At 43.4% G+C, this 18,987-nt stretch overlaps 5 protein-coding genes across 5 annotated transcripts; 2 read left to right on the plus strand and 3 right to left on the minus strand.

Annotated features, from left to right (window-relative positions):
• The first annotated feature begins 839 nt into the window (after positions 1-839).
• BYT42DRAFT_530690 (phosphoribosylaminoimidazole carboxylase) lies at positions 840-3,347 on the plus strand. Its single transcript, XM_051565405.1, has 5 exons — positions 840-1,003; positions 1,076-1,825; positions 1,903-2,600; positions 2,665-2,832; positions 2,898-3,347. Exons 1-5 carry the CDS (start codon positions 973-975, stop codon positions 2,913-2,915), a joined length of 1,665 nt encoding a protein of 554 aa, XP_051424332.1. The 5' UTR covers positions 840-972; the 3' UTR covers positions 2,916-3,347.
• Positions 3,348-3,815: 468 nt separating this feature from the next.
• On the plus strand, positions 3,816-4,962 carry BYT42DRAFT_565071 (uncharacterized protein). Its single transcript, XM_051567820.1, has one exon. The coding sequence runs from the start codon at positions 3,936-3,938 to the stop codon at positions 4,605-4,607; it is 672 nt and encodes a 223-aa protein (XP_051424333.1). The 5' UTR covers positions 3,816-3,935; the 3' UTR covers positions 4,608-4,962.
• Positions 4,963-6,436, minus strand: BYT42DRAFT_565073 (uncharacterized protein). Its single transcript, XM_051567821.1, has 3 exons — positions 5,838-6,436; positions 5,694-5,756; positions 4,963-5,606 (listed from the first exon to the last, which is right to left on the minus strand). Exons 1-3 carry the CDS (start codon positions 6,345-6,347, stop codon positions 5,310-5,312), a joined length of 870 nt encoding a protein of 289 aa, XP_051424334.1. The 5' UTR covers positions 6,348-6,436; the 3' UTR covers positions 4,963-5,309.
• A 3,248-nt stretch (positions 6,437-9,684) lies between these two features.
• BYT42DRAFT_545006 (uncharacterized protein) lies at positions 9,685-10,719 on the minus strand (the record flags this gene model as incomplete). The annotated part of the gene is made up of 2 exons (XM_051565786.1): positions 9,685-10,490; positions 10,656-10,719. 2 exons carry the CDS (start codon positions 10,717-10,719, stop codon positions 9,685-9,687), a joined length of 870 nt encoding a protein of 289 aa, XP_051424335.1.
• Positions 10,720-10,962: 243 nt separating this feature from the next.
• On the minus strand, positions 10,963-17,212 carry BYT42DRAFT_604096 (uncharacterized protein; the record flags this gene model as incomplete). Its single annotated transcript, XM_051571091.1, has 15 exons — positions 16,861-17,212; positions 16,167-16,572; positions 15,846-16,075; positions 15,725-15,778; positions 15,387-15,596; positions 15,246-15,302; positions 14,940-15,158; positions 14,822-14,860; positions 13,918-14,718; positions 13,785-13,838; positions 13,467-13,715; positions 12,177-13,366; positions 11,354-12,101; positions 11,139-11,282; positions 10,963-11,091 (listed from the first exon to the last, which is right to left on the minus strand). The coding sequence occupies exons 1-15, from the start codon at positions 17,095-17,097 to the stop codon at positions 10,963-10,965; spliced, it is 4,767 nt and encodes a 1,588-aa protein (XP_051424336.1). The 5' UTR covers positions 17,098-17,212.
• Between the last annotated feature and the right edge of the window lie 1,775 nt (positions 17,213-18,987).

Here is an 18,987-nt window from a genome sequence, read left to right on the forward strand (position 1 = left end):
CCTTTTTTTTTGTCAATAGGGGCTTCCAAAAACTTACTGTCAGCGTTTCATTATAGGATAATGATTGATTGTCAAAAATGGAGTCAAAATTGGCAAAGCAATCGACGATTCCTTCCAATTGATTATCATGGCCTTCACCTTCCAACAAGGACTGGATATAATGGATCAAAGGCCAGCAATCAAGATCATTCATCTGGCTGCGTTCGTCGAGCGTCACTTTTTGTTCAAATAACTGCAGCCTAAGCTCCTAATTAGTGGGTGAATGCAAGAAAAGGACATCAACAGCTAATGAAGATGTTTCGGGTCCTACGTGTTACGTTTGGCGGGGTCTTTGGAAAGAATGTTAACGTAGATATTGACGGTGGGCGATTGCTTTTGGGGATTGCCGTCGGTGGCCATGACGTGACGCATATAAGCCGGTCCTTTGAGGGTAATGGTACGATTGTCGGTACTGCCCTTGGTAATGACTTCGACCCATTCTGTGTCTACCTAGAAAAAAGAGACGTTGGTTTCTTCTGTGAAGTGCGTGGTTATGCGTATGGTTTATGCTAGCTTTACCACACAACATGCGGCGGATCCTTGTGACCTTCCTGCAGGGAAGAAGGGAAATGCCACGTCGACTTTGAGGTCTCGGGCAATGTGGGTCTTTAGTTCACTGGTGCTAAAACTGTTGCCCATCACAGTAAGAATAAGGGCCTGTTTCAAAACGGGACACTGCAATGCAGGCCGACGTACACACACGACCACCAACCCACTACCCGCTCCTTTCAATTGAATCTCCGCCGTGCGCCCTCCAGCCGGTGCCCCGCTTTCGGAAAACCTGGCTTGATCCAAAGTCACAAACTTTGAGTCAGTGCTGGGGATCGTTAATCTTTTTTTTAGGCTTTTAAGCGACCGATTCTCCGTCCTCTTCTTTTTTAGCTTGAACTTGTTGCTCAAAAACCGGCCTTGAGCTTCTTTGATAACGAGACAATGAATACCCAGAAAGTCGGCATTCTTGGTGGTAAGCTGTCTATATGAATAAGCCACCTTGACCCGAGAGGATCGTGGTTTTTTAACTTGGTATTTGACAAAGGTGGTCAGCTTGGCCGTATGATGGTGGAAGCCGGTTCTCGGCTTAATCTTCAAGTGGTGATTTTGGACGCACCCACGGATGCTCCCGCTAAGCAGATTGAAGCTACACAACAACATATCGAGGGTGCATTTAACGATGGCGACAAGATTCGCGAATTGGCGAACCAAGTGGACGTGATGACGGTGGAAATTGAGCATGTGAACACGGACATGCTGGCTGCCGTGGAAAGCGAAGGAAAAGTAAAGGTGCATCCTTCGGCTGCCACTATCAAGATGATCCAAGATAAATATGTGCAAAAGAACCATTTGTCGTCGCACGGCATTCCTGTCGCCGAGTATATGGACACGCCCGACAAGGCGGCGGTCTTGGAAGCCGGCAAGCGATTCGGCTATCCTTTCATGCTAAAGTCCAAGACCTTGGCTTACGACGGTCGTGGAAACTATGTTGTTAAGTCCGAAACTGATGTCGATGCTGCCATGGATGCATTGTCAAAGACGCCCTTGTATGCGGAAAAGTGGGCTTCGTTCGTCAAAGAATTAGCCGTCATGGTGGTTCGTCGTGCCAACGGTGAAGTTCGAGCTTATCCTGTGGTCGAGACGATTCACAAGAACAGCATTTGCCATTTGGTCATTGCTCCCGCTCAAGTGGATGGTGCTGTCTTACGTCGCGCGCAACACATTGCAGAAAATGCCATCAAGACCTTTACCGGCGCCGGTATTTTTGGTGTCGAAATGTTTGTGATGGAAGATGGTAAGGGATGATTGAAGAACAAAAAGGGAATACATCAGTCTTTTTCACCGGGCAAAAACTTTTTGATTTCTTTTCAGGTGAAATTTTATTGAACGAAATTGCGCCCCGCCCTCACAACTCGGGTCATTACACTATCGAGGCGTGTGAGACCTCTCAGTTTGAGAATCACTTGCGTGCGGTTTTGGATATGCCTCTGGGAGGTACTGCTTTGAAGGTGCCTGCGGCAATCATGGTGAACATTCTTGGAGCTTCGTCGAGCATGGAAGAATGTTACGCTCCTTGTCACGAATCTTTGCTTGTGGACGGAGCGACTGTTCATTTGTACGGAAAGAAGGGATGCCGCGCTGGTCGTAAGATGGGTCACATCACGGTGGTGGGCGAATCGATGATGCAAGTCCAGGAACGTATCAAGCCGATTCTCAAGGCGATTGAACCGGATGTGGAACGCCCATTGACACTCCGCCCCTTGGTGGGTATTATCATGGGTTCCGATTCGGACCTTCCTGTCATGAAGGTCGGTGCCAAGATTCTCAAGGATTTCGGTATTCCTTTTGAATTGTCGATTGTTTCTGCTCATCGTACCCCGATGCGTATGGTGGAATACGCTCAATCGGCTGCGGAGCGTGGTTTGATGGCTATCATTGCCGGTGCGGGTGGCGCGGCTCATCTTCCCGGCATGGTGGCTGCTATGACCCCCTTACCGGTGATTGGCGTCCCTGTCAAGGGCAGCTCCTTGGACGGTGTGGATTCTCTTCACAGCATCGTACAGATGCCCGTAAGTATTGGCGATGGATTACACGGTTTCCTTCAGGGACACTAACGCTTTATCATAATCACAGCGCGGTATTCCTGTGGCCACGGTTGCTATCAACAACAGCACCAATGCTGCTTTGCTTGCTATCCGTATTCTTGGTGCCTCAATTCCCGGTATCTTGAAGCAAATGGATAGCTATATGAAGAAGATGGAAAATGAAGTGCTCACCAAAGTAGACAAACTCAACAATGTGGTATGTATTAAAAAAGAGACGTTCAACAATTTTCATGGGTAAATTCATTAATATGGTTATGATAGGGCTGGGAGAACTATTAAACAACTTTTAAGTGTAAAATGTACATGTATCAAATATCCAACATAGATCTGAATCTAAAAAGAAGTATATAAAACCGACTTGCGAAAAACTAAAAATGGCGCAGAGAGAAAAAACGCTCGTCATCGGATATACTAATGTTCGGTAGTCAGGACAATTGGATAAGTACAAGGTATCTTTTTATCTATGCCACAAAATGACAGAATTTCGATTCCAAGAATTAGGGTATCACATGGTTGCAGTACGACCGTGAACATGTCAAAAAAATGCATGGTACAAAAACGATTAAAAATTGCCTAGTGAGCATGACAAAGTGAACCCTTGTGTGTCGGGGGATCTGAATCGCATCTCTTTTTAGTGTTATGGATCAAAGATTTATCTTAGTGCATATGGATGCTAGTTCGATGTGGTTTAGGATTTATGTTCTATAAAACTACCAGTTAGGAACATGTATTTGTCTACAATGACCTTTTGTCTCTATGCCCATTTCATGGGTTGTGCCGCAGCTCGGATGATTTATTTTTCTAATGGATCTTTGGGAGGGTTTGTGAGGGTCTTGGAGATTTTTCGGGTATTTCCTCCTTTTGAACAAGCATTATGTACCTTGTGTTGATTGTGATTAAAGGTTTACATCTACTTTATTTTTTGGTGCAGAAGATGTTCCTGTTGGATTGGTTTTGGCTGATGTGAAATAGAATTGGGATGGTCTTTCAAAGATGTCATGGTGTGATTGGTGGGATGAGTAAAATTTTATTGTCCGCCACGTATTTGGGGAGGAGAAGGAAAAAAAGACGGTTTTGGCCAAATCCGAAGGATGAGAGTGGTGTGACAGTCAAACGAATGGATTTGGTCAAAAGGAACCGTGGGGCGGGTTCATTATAATTTTTTTTTCCTTTTTCCGCCTTTCTTTTCAACTGAAAAGTTCAGCCCATTTTTTTTCACACACTTTCCCTGTGGTGGTCTTCTTTTAAAAAGCAAAAGTTGTCACTCCATTGGTTTCTATTCATTATTACTGCTTGTGAATGGATTCTGCTGCTCTTTTTAATACCAACGATACGGACCAGTTCATGTTGGTGAACAAGAATGTGTGTCTTTACGAACAAGCTGCGCCATGGCCCATGCGAACGGAAAGAAGAAATTCAGTCAATAGCTTTGCTTACGCGGACAATTCATTGTTGGACGAAGAAGATCCAAATGGGTTTGTACCTCTGTGTGCACCTCCGCCTTCACCACAAGAACCGTCACTGCTCGATTCCATGTTTGCCCATCAGCTCAGTTGCTCTTTAGAAGTCGTGCGCAGTCATCGGAGTCGCAGTGGTAGCGGCAGCAGCAGTCCAGCCGAAACGCCTCATCCTACGAATAATACGCTTGAACATGCACAAACGTTGGATCGACTGTTACGACGCACATTGAAAGAACAGCGCTGCGGTTCGATCAGTAAACGACAATCATCCTGGACACCTCACAAACCACGACGCACGATCCTTGGTCGATCGAAATCCACGCGAATAGAATCGTCCTGTTCAACCACTCAACGGCCTCCGCGACGCACCTCGGAAGAATGGACAGCTGCAGCGTTGTATCAAAAACTTCAGGGCATCGCTGAAGCAGCCGACAAGGTGGAAAAATTAAAACGAGCCAGACCCGATAACACCGAATCGCTTGTCAAAGAACTACGCGAAATGGGCCTCTAACAAAAAAGGCGGCATCATCTGTTATTCATTCCCTTTTTCGCTTCCTGGAGCTTCATTCCACTTGCTTGCTCTCTCCTTCCCCGTTCTCTTTATTTCCCTTTCTGTTTGCCATTCGATGTATATATACTGCTTTTATTCATATTCTATTTTTTTAAAAAGTTTTTCTTTTTCTTTTTTTCTTTCTCGTCTCCCTCTCCCCCCTTTGATCATTCAATAACCGCATGCCACTTCATACACATGACATAATTCATATCCCCATTGACTCTTTTTTTCTTTTCCCTTCCCCGCTTAAAAAAAAAAGAAAAAAAAACACAAAAAAAGAAGCTCCCCAAAATAAAAAATTCTTTAATCGCTTCTTGCTCTCGCTTTCAAACATAAGTATATTGAAGAATGTGAAAAAGAGTGATAATAAGAATGAAGTAAAAAGTAGATAAGTAAGCTGGGAATAGTATTAAAGAATGGAAACAGAAATATGATACAGAGGATTGAAGAAGAAAAAGAGGGCTGGAATAGATTAGTGTGAACTTTTTTTTGGATTTGTGTTCTTTTTCCTTCTTTTCTGCTTCATTTGGATTCTTTTCCTTGTTTTTCCTTCTTTTTCCATATCCATGAGCATAGATATGGATAAAATGTGTAAGTTTGGGTTGGGTTGGATTGGTCTATATCGTTTTCGGATGAAGGAGGGTGGTTTTGTCGCCGGATTTATCTTCGTCGGTTCATACAGGAACCGATGATATCCCAACCAATCGCAATAATGTAAAGTACAAATGCCAAGAAACCCCAGAAAATACTGACATTGTAGAAATTGCAGAAACCGTCATAACCGCCCGGTTTGCACGTAAACTTTGCGATTTCCACAATGATACCAATACCCCACATCAGCGTCAAGAACAAGTCGATCCCGGACATGATGACTCGATTCATCTTATTTCCGTGAAACAGGCGTCGGTGAAGAAACAACGACATTTGGAATACAGACCAAATAATCGACATGCAAGCCTACACGTTTGTATGCATGCTTAAATCAGCCATCCACTGAAACATAATCATGTCGTCATCGAAGTCTCTTATGGAATTCATACTTACCACCGCGTAAAGAAAGTAAAAGCAAGCACTGCTGTCAAAAGGAATGCTGTCGATTTTGGAATACTAGGAATCATGATAACCATTTGTTTATCAGTCACTTGGAATTGAAAATACAATGATGTTTATCTTCTCGCGATGACTTACAGGTAGGGCTCCTGCCGCAAAGCCTAGGTGGCCTACACTGGCGATAAACTGGAGGAAACGAAGCAATAGGCGAAGCTTGGAAGGATGGCCAGACTTGTCTTTCCAGACGGGCGGCAATGCAGCTTCAACCTCTGAATTGCTGGGTTTGGCGGTGGTGGACGCCGGGGTGGGAGCCGGTGAAGGTGATACGGGCGTGGCCGAATAAGCGTTACCGCCAAAATCGTTGGAGTTTCCAAAACGCGTACCCGTGTATTGGTAAGCGTTTGCAGGTTGCGAAGGAGGTGGTGTATTGTTCCAAGCACTGTGGTGTTCTGCATATTCTGTTTTGTTGGATTCAGCCCAAGGACGATTCGCAGCAGGTGTTTGGTAGTCCGAAGGTGAAGGCATGCGTTGCTGAGGCATAGGTGAAGGCGAGTAGTCGTACTTGTTTGAATCGTTCTCGTAGGCATTACCAAATCGTGGGCCATTGTTGGACCATGGATTATCGTCAAAAGGGTTACCGCTGGTCATAATAACTGTAAAACAGAAAGCTGTAAGAGAAACAAAAGAAAAAAGCGCCAACACACCAAAAAAAAAAAAGAGTCTAAAAATACTCCAAGTGCAAGTGTCTCTTTGACTGCACAGTCGGAGTTTGTGTTTGAGGCGACATGCCAAGTGGTTGCACTATGTTCCGCTACGGAAAGAATAAGCTTGTATACAGTGCTTGCAGTTCATAGGCTTTCTCTGACAAGGTTCAGGGAATTACTCACTGCAATACTACAGCTTTTTTATGCTCTTTTCTAAGGAACTCCTATATTTCTCTTTCTTTGGTGTACTTGGTTTGAAAATTATTGGTAAAAGGAAACCGATCAATAAAGCAGGTTTTTGCTAAATGCACATAGAGATTCCACATATGGGACTGCTAAATTGAATTTTAGTGACATCACTTAAATTTTCATTTTTAGTAACATAGCTTACGTGCATTTATGATTTTTTATGGCATAATCGAACCCGACAGTGACAGTATTGCTTTGACTTTTCTCAAAAACAGCTATGATATATGATGTTAGTTGAGAAGTTATAGATCAATTTCAGTGGGCAGTAGTTACAAATTGTATGAATAGAAAGCTTATGATCCGTTAGATCATAGAAGCTTTTACATATATCTTCATGAGCGATAAATAGTGGCGGGAGCTTGGTTCTGTGTCTTGGTTATATAGTCACCAGATAAAAATGACTTGACGTGAGCTGAAGGATAATCGGATGAACGGATGAAGTAAGAGGGAAAATGGTACAAATAGGATGCTTTGCTGCTCACTATAAGTGGCAATAGCAATGTTGTAAGTGTTGCCTGTAATAAATCATAAACCACAAAGCTTGAAGGCGTTGAGATGCATCAGTGCTGTTCAATGTTGTAAAAAGTTTTTGGACATCGTCCTTGCCGAGAATACCGACATAGAAATACAATTTATCCTTCAGATGGCGCAGCATATCTGATTTGACCAGCTGCTGCCAACACTGTCCATTGCTTTAACGCTATGTGCGATCGCCCGAAATCCACAGTTCCCATCTGCTTCAAGACTGAACACCGAAGAGGTTGACTTGTGACTGAAGGATGAGTGTATTACGTTCAAAGGGACCACCTGCCGTTGACCATTTATTTGGCAAAAGAAAGTTATGAAGAAATTTTTCTGGCATTACTGCAGAGGTTGTCAGCTGAGGAGAACAACTGCAATAATCAAAACATATTAGTACATTCTCGTATAGATAAAAGCATTACTTACTCAACAATTGATGCCTGTCGTTCTTTGTCTCTTTGGGTTTCAGCCTCTTTTCTTCAATTCCAGGATGATTCATTTCTCTTTTCGTGAATGCCGTCCCCTTTTTTCTGTCAACCACAATATTAACCATGGAATTTCAGATAAAATTAACCATAGCTGTTCATACAGCATACCATCGACACTTAATTTCTTTGGAGATGATTCAGCTTCTTCTTCTTCTAACGATTATGCGATTGCGGCATTGGGCTAAGCGGTGGATCTGATTCACGTCTTCAAGAGAATTCACAATTTGTTCTATGTTGTATATCTTTTACGTGACTTTTCTTCTAAACGGTGCCAGTAGGGCGAATATCAATCGCTTCATATGATAAAAAAAAGAGTGCCTGTGTCCCGAAAATAAGTGATTTTCAAAACAACTAGCTTGGACCAATGATCGTACCTTGTGAATCCAATAGATCCCTGCAGCAAAGAAAAACCAGCTTTTCACAGTTCGAACTAAGGTACCCATATTCTCGTCTGTGCCAAAGATTTAAAGTTGCCGCATACTGTATAAGGATCATGACATCCATTTTCGTGAATGTAGGAAGACTCCTGAATATGATCCGAAGATTGGACGGGCGGGTGATATGCATTGGCACTTTGAAGCGTCAAAGGATGATGACCTGGAAATCTTGTAGAATCTGGTATTCAGGAACGCTTGAGCACAAAGCACGTTTTAGACGCATTACAAATGGAATGACATCTTGATGTGCCCCAATACATGTGAATCGGGGCATGCTATTTTGTAGATGAACATTCGTCAAACTTTACAGCTGAAAAAAGTGGTTATAGACATCATTATGCTATATTTTTCAGCCGGATCAAACCAGCAGCATAAACCAATCAATTAACGGAAGTGGTTTATCTCTTCCCATTCGAAAATTCCATCGTCAGAATGAGGCGCGAACAAATATGACATTCTTTTCATCATTTTCGAAGGCCATTTCTTACGTAATTTAACTCCGCAACGCTATTCTCTCCTTTTTTGGAACATTTTGACCCAGCAGAACGAGCTCTTGGATCCTTCCTTCCCCGCGGAATGAATCAACTCATCGACTGATGCATTGATTTGCCGTTGATCCGTTCTTTTTATTGTGACAAATTGTGTGCATATCGAGTGGGAAAAGCTTCCAAATCGATGCAATTTCCTCATTTTCGGTAAGTCCGATGTCATGCGCCAATCCTTGTAGTCTCAATAGACCACAAATACGGTATGGAGCAGCCACACTGGTTAGTGGCACCCTTCCTCTGCTGATATTTTTGCCCCGTTTGAGCCGCTTTAATGGCATAAAGAAGTTGATAAATTTATCCAATAGAAAACATCCATTTTCTATGGATTGAACAATTAAGCAATCACATCCCTAATAGATCGTTCATTGGTTAACATTTGAAACAATGGACACTCTGATATTCCATGGCTCGATTGTTAAATGATATCATATTCCTTCGATCGTCCTGACAATTTTCTAATAGAATGATCGCCGAAACTCCTTGCTAGAAGAAAATATTTCATCGGAATTAGGGCAACAATGGACAATGGCCATCCTATTTATTTGTTCATGTACTGCTTGAATTGAGCATGTCCATGAACTTGCAACGACACGTTGCACTCGTTGGAATAATTGTTCGAAAGTAGCAAACATTATAAGAATCGTATTGCATTGCATGAGTATGAAAGTTTTTAAACTGGGGAAAAAATATCAGCCCATCCAATACGACTGATATAACGACATTCAGAAAGTCATATTCATACTACGCGAGGTTGATCCTACAACTCATCACACTCCCCCATAAAGACAAGACGTACCCGAGATCTGTCTCCTTCTTAGCTACACCATTGAATTTGTGAATAAATATGTTTTGTTTTATGCGCAATTTGCATGAACAAGTTGATTTTTCCTATTTTTTCTTTCGGCCTTTCACAATTGCGGTAGACTCTCCTGGCCGTACGATGATATGCCATTGATTGCAAGGTGAACTGTGGGATTATATAAAAAAGTAATTCATTGATGATCATTAAATAAAAAAGCGACCAGGCTTTTTGTTATTTATAATTGTTTCGCATATCGATTCGGCGACCGGGCTTTGCTGTGCACACGTTGATGCCGCCGCATATTGCTTTGAACACTGAATCGACGACCACAGCCTTCTTCGGGACAAGCAAAGGGTTTTTCTCCTGTATGTGAATAAGTGTGAATACGCAAGGAAGAAGGTCTCGAAAATGCTTTTTGGCAATAAGGACATGTGTATCGGTTAAGCGAGTTATTCGTTCCGTCTTCATCATGACTGTGTTCTTCGCTTCCATGATATGACATGCGCGGTGGCGATGAAGGCAACATAAAGAGTGGAGGCTGGCTGTGAGGTGACGGCGGATCTGCCACGGATGGATTGAACGGACGATACGTTGGTAGTAAAAAGTCATGGTCAGGACCAAAAGATCCCTGTTGCTGATGATGATGATGATGCATATAGTCGTCCACATTGGTCGCAGAACCAGCACGACGGTGAGTGGGGTAGAATCCTTTGTAACCAGGGGATGTCGGTGTCAAGGACGACAAGGACGACGGCATGGTAACTTCTGACAACGAGCGACCGTGCGTCCTTCGAGCGGATCCACTTGGACCAGGAGCTAACAGACCATTGGCGGTAGTATTCAAGGGCTTTGGAAGGATTGAAGCGGAAGGCGGCGTTTGTAGCAATGGTAGTGATTGCAGTGAACTAGGTGAGGGTAGTGATGGTGGAGGCGATGGCGGCGGAGGTCCATTCACTTGATTCAAGGATAAGTTTTGCAGATCCACCGGCAGACTGCTTATACTGTGAGATTGTTTCCTGTGACGAGGGGTATACGGTTTATCTACTATGATGCATGTCAGAGAAAAAAATGGATCCCAAATCCCGATATAATAGACATCGTCGTACAGATACGCATCGGGTAAAAGCCCGATGCATGACGGAAATACCGATCTGTTCCTGGTAACGTCTCATCGGTAGAAAATTTCAACCAGAATAATGTACTCACCTTGAGGAGATGTTTGTTGTAGTAAAAATTGTATAGATGGTAAGCTAGGCTTCAATTGAGACATAGTGAACGAAAAGAGACAAGAACAAAAGAAATCAAAATCACAAGGAAAAAGAAGGAAATACGAGACTTAAACATTAGCTGATGGAGATAAAACGGTTCCTAAAACCACAAAAAAAAAAGAGACTCCGCAGAGTCGGGTGCGTTTTCTGATAAAATGGAAAACCAAAAAAAGGGTTTTTTTTTTATTATTCTTTCACAAGAAAAAATTTAAAGAAATCAAATCACATCATTGGTTTGGTCTCAATTAATGTGACGTATGGAAGGCTGTAAATTTGTTAATCACGGCGATAAGCTCGGGCAACCGTAATGGTTTGCTGACGTATTCATCCTTTTTGAAATACGAGAACAAGAAACGTCCTTCATTAGTATCCCACTTGCAAATCATAGATCGTTCGTCCTGTTTGATGTTTCTCTTCTTACCATTCCATGAGCTAAACACTTTTCCCTATCGCCAATCATGGCGTGCGCGGTTAATGCAATAATAGGTATACGACTTGTGGTTTCCAACGTGGCCTCGTATTGCCGAATTAACTCGGTCGCTTCAAATCCACCCATCACAGGCATCTGAAAAAATTAATATTTAGTGTTCTGGGATGACAAGAACTAAAAAAAGCATGCTGAGGCCGTGTATTTACCTGGATATCCATTAATATAATGTCGTAATGGTTGTCCTTGAACATATTGACCGCTTCTTTGCCATTCTGAGCTACAGTCACCTTGTGACCAATCTTCTCCAGCATCTTGACCGCCAATTTCTGATTCACGATATTGTCTTCTACCAACAGAATACGTAGAGATGTCGCTTGTGGAGGATTGCTTGGCGCATAGGTGTTGTTCTCCAAGGCTACGTATAAAGCGGTCACCAAACTGGCATATTCACTTGTAGAGTTGATGTAACTCGCAATGCCTAGCTGTACACAGTGTCGGATGTCCAATCGCTGAAGATCGGAAGATACCAGCATAATCGGGGTATGTCGAATTTGAGGAATGTCTTGCCGGATCCGTTGGGTCAATGCAAGCGACGTGGTAATGACCACATCAAATGTCTCGTCATTGTAGCACAGGAGTTCATTGGTCCTGTTGATGTAGATCTGGCTCGTTTCTGGATGAATGTACGCCAACGTCAGCGGCATCTGCAGTCGTTCGCATGCTTCTTTTACTCCGGAATCCTCCGTTGGCCCTTCTGTAATGTACAATAGCTTTCGTTCGCCAATAGCCCGTGATTCGGATCCCTCCTGGTCAGGATCACCAAAGAAGACCGGGATTTCAAAGTAAAATTCAGAACCTTTGCCAGGTGTGGAATCTACCCACAGACGACCTCCCATCAACTCCACAAGACGCTTGCTAATGGTTAAACCAAGCCCTGTTCCACCATATTTACGACTAAGAATATATCCACATAAAAATGCGTCAGATGAATGAATCAGCCATAGCAACTGTAACCATAGTGGGACTTACGTTGTGCTGCCATCCACTTGGCAAAAGGTATCAAAGATCACGGCCAATTTGTCTTGAGAGATGCCAATGCCTGTGTCTCGGACACAAAAGCAAAGGTTCAGTCCATTGTCATGGCGCTGGTTCGCTCGAATGGTGAGAGATACGACGCCTTCGGCCGTGAATTTTACCGCATTGCCAATCAGGTTCGTGACTACTTGCTTTAATCGGAGCGGATCACCCAAAAGCCAGTCGGTGATATTCTTTTCGACCTCGTAGATCATTTTTAGTTTGTTGCCACCTTTGTACGCCATGCTTTTGAATAAACCAAAGGTGGTGGTTCGGAGTGAGAAGGGAATGTATTCAATCGTCAGTCGTCCGGCTTCGATCTTGGAAATGTCCAGAATGTCGTCAATGATCATCAACAGGTTCAATGCCAATGATTTGACGATCAATAGATTGTCGCGTTGTTCGCGCGTTAAATCCGTTTCCAGTGTCAGCGTCGCCATACCAATGATGCCATTCATGGGGGTGCGAATTTCATGGCTCATGTTGGCCAAGAATTCACTCTTGCTCTGATTCGCGAGCTCAGCCGCTTCGCGCGCTTGTGTGTTCTTTTGCAATGCATCACGCAATGATTGGACCATTTGATTGATTTTGGTTTTGAGTGAATCCATTTCACCGGAAGCTTCGACCGTAATAAATTGGCTGAAATCATTTTGTGCAGCAGCAGCACTGATTTGCGCAAACGCGCGTACTTGTGTGGTGAGGTTGGATGCCATTGTATTCACATCGGACGTAATATGTTTCCATACTCCGGACACATCGAGCACTTCCGCTTTGGTGCCTAGTTTGCCTTGAGTGCCGACTTCCTTGGCGACCCGGGTCACTTCCGAGGCAAATGTACGAAGCTGGTCCACCATGGTATTGATGGTATTTTTCAATTCGAGGATTTCACCTTCGACGCGGACTACTACTTTTTTTGATAGTTCGCCACAAGCCACGGCTTTGCATACCATGGCAATATCACGCACTTGATTAGTCAGATTACTTGCCATGAGGTTCACATTGTCCGTCAGATCCTTCCATGTCCCATCCACATCTTTTACTACGGCTTGGCCGCCTAGTTTGCCTTCGGTACCCACTTCTCGAGCCACACGGGTCACTTCAGCCGCAAATGTTCGCAACTGATCTACCATGGAATTTACCGTTTCCTACATCAGCCATATCATCAGCAATTGATGCTTACATTAAGAGAAATTTTCTTCGGTTATCTAGCTTTATATAATATAATAAAGAGAGAGAATGCTTTACCTTGAGTTGCATGATTTCTCCTTTCACGTCTACTTCAATTTTGCGCGATAGATCGCCTCGAGCTACCGCCATGGTCACGGCCGCAATGGATCGTACTTGGGTGGTTAAATTGCCCGCCATCATGTTGACATTGTCGGTCAAATCTTTCCAGATACCATCCACATGCTTTACCACAGCTTGACCGCCCAGCTTGCCCTCCGTACCCACTTCGAGCGACACACGCGATACTTCGGTTGCAAAAATAGACAACTAAATGGAAGCAACGAAAAAGGCATCAATTACATCTGTGTACACAACCACAAATTAGCCAACTCATACCTGTTCCACCATTGTATTGATAATCAATTTTAAATCAAGAATTTCACCTTTCACCTGCGATGAATCAAAAGAAAAAAAGAGAAAGGTTCGTATCAGTAAAAGTGAAGGGCCAGTCAAAGAGGACACATCTTACTTCTACGGTGACCACCTTGGTCAAATCTCCCATGGCGACTGCTTTGGAGACCATAGCAATATCTCGTACTTGGGCGGTGATATTGGCCGCCATTGTGTTGACATTGTCGGTTAAATCTTTCCAGGTGCCTCCTACGTCTTTGACGACGGCTTGACCTCCGAGTTTGCCCTCGGTACCGACTTCTTTGGCCACCCGCGTCACTTCGGCTGCAAACATGCGTAGTTTTTCCACCATACTGTTCACGGTGATTTTGAGGTCAAGAATTTCGCCGTCGACGGGCACATCGATCTTTTTACTGAGGTCCCCGTTGGCTACTGCGGTAGTCACTTCGGCAATGGATCGGACTTGAGTCGTTAGATTAGCGGCCATGGTATTCACCTTATCCACAAGGTCTTTCCATGTACCGCGAACGTCATCCACCACAGCTTGACCGCCGAGCTTTCCCTCGGTACCCACTTCGCGAGCCACCCGCGTCACTTCGGCCACGAATAACCGCAATTGATCCACCATGTCGTTCACAGACACCTTGAGATCGAGTATTTCGCCACGAACGTCGACCGTAATTTTTCGAGAAAAGTCGCCGTTAGCAATGGCCATGGTAACGGCAGCAATCGATCGCACTTGTGAAGTCAAATTGGCGGCCATGATGTTGACTTTATCGGTCAAATCTTTCCAAATCCCGGCCACGTCCTTTACATTTGCTTGACCACCTAGTCGCCCTTCAGTGCCTACCTCCAAGGCTACACGGGTCACTTCGGTCGCGAACATCTGAAGCTGATCCACCATGGTATTAATTGTTTCCTATCCAAAAAAAAAAAGTTATCATCAGCCCAACGGAAACATGGATGTGTGGTCCCTTTCGGCTTTGGCAAGCCACATTCACAAGTTTTTTTCATCTACTGACCTTGAGCTCCAGTATCTCGCCTTGAACTTCCACGGTCACCTGCATGTAAGAAAATTCATGCATTCAGCTCTTTCGATTGACTCGGCTATTGAAATTTTTTTGATTTTTGAGACTTTACCTTTTTTGTTAGGTCGCCTTTGGCCACTGCTTTGGATACCATGGCAATGTCTCGTACCTGGGCGGTTAAGTTGGCAGCCATGGTATTGACGTTGAGTGTTAAATCACACCAGATACCGTCCATGTCACGCACTTCCGCTTGGCCGCCTAGTTTGCCTTCTGTGCCCACTTCTCTTGCCACCCTCGTTAGTTCCGCCGCCAACATTCGTAGTTGATCCACCTTGAGTAGAAAAAAAAAAGGGGGGGGGGAGAGTCAGCTGCGCAAACTTTTTTGTCGACTTGGTTGAATAATATGGGTCAATGTTACCATGGTATTGATGGTGCTTTTTAAATCGAGCATTTCGCCTCGTACATTGACAGTAATCTGTGGGTTCATGAACGATAAAAGAAAAGGGTGAGCGGCGGACTATGATGAGGGAATCATGCACTGGGAAATGGGACGGAATACCTTTCGGGAAAGATCCCCATGAGCAACGGCTTTACAAACAGCGACAATATCGCGCACTTGGGCCGTCAAATTACTGGCCATCAAATTGACATTATTAGTTAGATCTCTCCATGTGCCTCCTGCATTGTGCACTGTGGCTTGACCGCCTAATTTGCCTTCAGTGCCGACTTCCAATGCAACACGTGTCACTTCCGTAGCAAATCCTAACAACTGGCCACCGACCGCACGCCAAAACAAGATATGAGTCAGATGGTGGATTGGATTTTTTTTTTTCTTCGAAGCACCATCACTTCCCGTTGAAACATGATTTTCTGCTACTCAAAAAGCGGGGACGTTACCTGATCGACCATAAGGTTGATCGTATTTTTCAGCTCCAAGAGTTCTCCTTTTACCTAAAATGGAGTTTCAGTCTAATGCCCACATGAAACAAAGGAATGAAAAAAAAAGGCGACTACTTGCATTCACGGTAATTTTTTGGGTGAGGTCGCCTCGTGCGACGGCTTTGCAGACAAAAGCCATATCACGAACATCGGCGGTTAGATTGGCGGCCATGATATTGACATTGTCGGTCAAAGATTTCCATATGCCATAGACATGATCTGTATCTGCTTTAACCCCCAATTGGCCTTCAGTACCGACTTCATGGATTACACGGATCACTTCCGAAGCGCACGATCTCAGGTTATTGACTGTCGCACAGAAAACGGAGAAAGTTTAATTGATGCATCAAGTTTTTGTTTAACATTACTTTCTTCGTTTATGGACTAAGAGTCCACTTACCCATTTCATCGACGGCTTCCTTGAGTCGGAGTTCATCGCCCTGAACGTCAAACATGAGTTGTTGATTGAGATCACCCGAGGCCACTGCTTTGGCTATCCGAGTGAGTTCTTGAACATGCACGCGATGATTGGTCGATGATAGATTAATATGATCCACCAAGTCTTGCCAGACGCCTTTGGGAACAATGTGTTCCGGTAAACGAATTTGGTAACCTAATTGGCCTGTTTGATTGACTTTGGCGACTGCATCGACTGTTTGTGTCACGATTTCTTTAATATAATCAACCATGTCATTCAACGCCTGCGCTGACTGAAGATGAATCGGGCATAATATCCTATGTTCCAGATCGCCTTGCTGAACTGCTGCGGTCACACGGGCAACTTCATCCAAGCAAATACATTGTGCCTGGAAAAGATGATATTAAAAAAAACACAAGGCAAAAGAAAAAAAAAGGATTGTATGAAAAAACACGGTTCCAATAAAGTTTTATCCCTCGAGAAACAATGATCATTGGAGAATGAACAATTGCTGAACCAAATGAAAGAAGATACATCACATGTGGTTTCTTTTTTTTTCTTCTTTTGCTTGTCCATGATCATCTTTTTTCTTTTCTCTTTTTTCTGTGCGCGCCTCTCCCCCCGCCCCACAAAGAAACTATTAAAATAAGAAAATCAAAAGAAAGGAATCATTTACTTGTTCACGAAGCGGCTCCAAAGCTGAACATGGATCATGCGTGGCCACTGATGTTTCAGATACAACACAATCGGCGGTCTGTGGCAAGGAGTCATGCTTCAAAATCCGCTGTGATATTTGATGAATTTCCAGCAGCGAACGATGGTCTTCCTCACTGATAATCGATGGATCGGTCGTCTGGTTCAATTCGAATTGATGGAGTGCTGCCAGGACCTCTTTGAAATTCATGGGTTCCATCGCTTGAGGAGACGAAAATAATAGGTGAAAAAAAAAATGAAATAAAAGAAAAAAAGAAGGTAGAATAAACAATATGCACGAGAAGCCATAGAAAAAGAGGTATACCGAGCAAGCGGATTCCTATTTGTGGAAGCCTAGGCCCAAAAACTTTTTTTTCCAGGTTATTCCACTTTCCGAACGACTAGAAAAAGGAAAGAAAAGGAACTCAAGGGGACGATCCTTTTTGGCATGTTCCGATAATTTGGGACTCAGTACTAGATTTGAGGAGAATCTTCTCTGGTCTTCTGTGCTTTCATGATCTGTCGATGTCTCGTCTATCACGTTACCTTTTTACTGAATGAACCATGTTGCATCATGAAAAAGGGGAATGAGACAACCTGGAAGGGCGAAAAGCTTGCTAATGATAAAGAAAAAGCCTATGCAAACATTTACTTTTCTTAACTCTGTAAAGCTGGTCCCATAAATCTAGAATTTCTTCCCATCGATCTATAACACAAATCGACGATGGAGTGCACCTCCATGTGCCTTGAACTGTGAAGATCATTTTTTACAATGACTTGTTATCACCAAATCGGTCCAAACTTTATCATGCACACATCAACTGACTTGTAAATGCATATCTACCGTAACCTGACGCTTATCTGTGGAGCACCCTGCCTTTGCCGTTGGATAAAGTTTTTTTTTCCAAAACATGAATGTAACAGGGCAGACAAATCAACTACATCCTTTATTTTTGAAATCCATAGCTGATCCATTTAGTCATCACAAAACTCCATCACATTATCAATTGAATAATATGATTAGTATGAGAGAGCGCGTCTGGAAATATAAAATCCTTTACCCCAATACCACATTCAATATCTTGGAACGGTCCACTTCACAGCCACTGTCTGCTGCTTTACAAATAAGGCATCCAGTTTTTCGTGGCAGTCACTTCGATGGTCGGGGTTAGGTATTGAATCGGAGCAATGTTTACAAATAAGGAAGCGAAAAATTGAACCTCCTGTATCACTGGGCGACATCGTGTTTCCTGGTGCCCGTAGTTCTAATATGAAGCGCAAGACTCTTTTAATTGAGTTGGTCACAGGTGAACGTTTTGGGGAAAAGCTATTTTGAATAACCAATTCACTTTTGAGTTGCAGAAAGTCAAGGACTTGCTTGACATGCCATATTTGTTCATTTCTCATCATGAGACCATGTGCAATCAATATTATAGCAAACCGCTCCTTCTAGTTATCTGTCTATCGCGCGTCCAAATGACAATGTTTACTGGATCAACGTTTGACAAAACGTCAAGTACTGGATAAGCAGATAGCTGTTCCAATTATTTCAGGATATAAAAAAGAATTTATCACTGTCCAGGATAGATATGTTGTTTTATATTATGAGACATGTTTTTACTGTATATCCGTTGATATTGGTGCGTAAAAGTTGAGGGTATTGGGTATTTCCGGGCCGGATTTCCTTGCAGTTATCCAACCAATACATGGTGGAAAGGGTTTATTGAATCTTCTTTGCATGATGGTTGATATCTACAGCTCAGCTTGAGTCATATATCTAGTATCATAGAGTATGTTGTCAGGCAATGTTGGATTGATCCATTTCATTCTAGTGTATTCAGGTTCCATCAGCCCCTTTGTCCTTGTTCGGTGCAGCAATATGTAATTTGTAAGGTGTTAAGTGTCCGATCGCGTTTCCACGCAGATTGCCCACTCATAAATCGAGAAACATCTAGACGGTACCAATTTGCAATTTTCGGCCTCCACGCCAATGTATTCCAATGATATCATTGGAATCAAGCGTTTATCCATGTCATCTTCCATCAAGCCAAAAACAAAAACAAAAAAGGGGGTCTGAGGAGGGAAAAGCTGACATTAGCGCGTCCATCGG

Source organism: Radiomyces spectabilis (genome assembly GCF_025331425.1).
Source record: "Radiomyces spectabilis strain NRRL 2753 chromosome Unknown BYT42scaffold_5, whole genome shotgun sequence".
Classification (NCBI taxonomy): Eukaryota; Fungi; Mucoromycota; class Mucoromycetes; order Mucorales; family Radiomycetaceae; genus Radiomyces; species Radiomyces spectabilis.

Bases quoted from the DNA above. Each gene is read 5' to 3' on its own strand.
- BYT42DRAFT_530690 (XM_051565405.1), top strand. From the start codon at position 973: ATGAATACCCAGAAAGTCGGCATTCTTGGTG. The intron at 1,004-1,075 runs GTAAGCTGTCTA...TATTTGACAAAG, and splicing joins GAAAGTCGGCATTCTTGGTG to GTGGTCAGCTTGGCCGTATG. The intron at 2,601-2,664 runs GTAAGTATTGGC...TCATAATCACAG, and splicing joins ACAGCATCGTACAGATGCCC to CGCGGTATTCCTGTGGCCAC.
- BYT42DRAFT_565071 (XM_051567820.1), top strand. From the start codon at position 3,936: ATGGATTCTGCTGCTCTTTTTAATACCAACGATACGGACCAGTTCATG.
- BYT42DRAFT_565073 (XM_051567821.1), bottom strand. From the start codon at position 6,347: ATGACCAGCGGTAACCCTTTTGACGATAATCCATGGTCCAACAATGGC. The intron at 5,757-5,837 runs GTAAGTCATCGC...CATGATTCCTAG, and splicing joins TTGCGGCAGGAGCCCTACCT to TATTCCAAAATCGACAGCAT. The intron at 5,607-5,693 runs GTAAGTATGAAT...ACAAACGTGTAG, and splicing joins TTTACTTTCTTTACGCGGTG to GCTTGCATGTCGATTATTTG.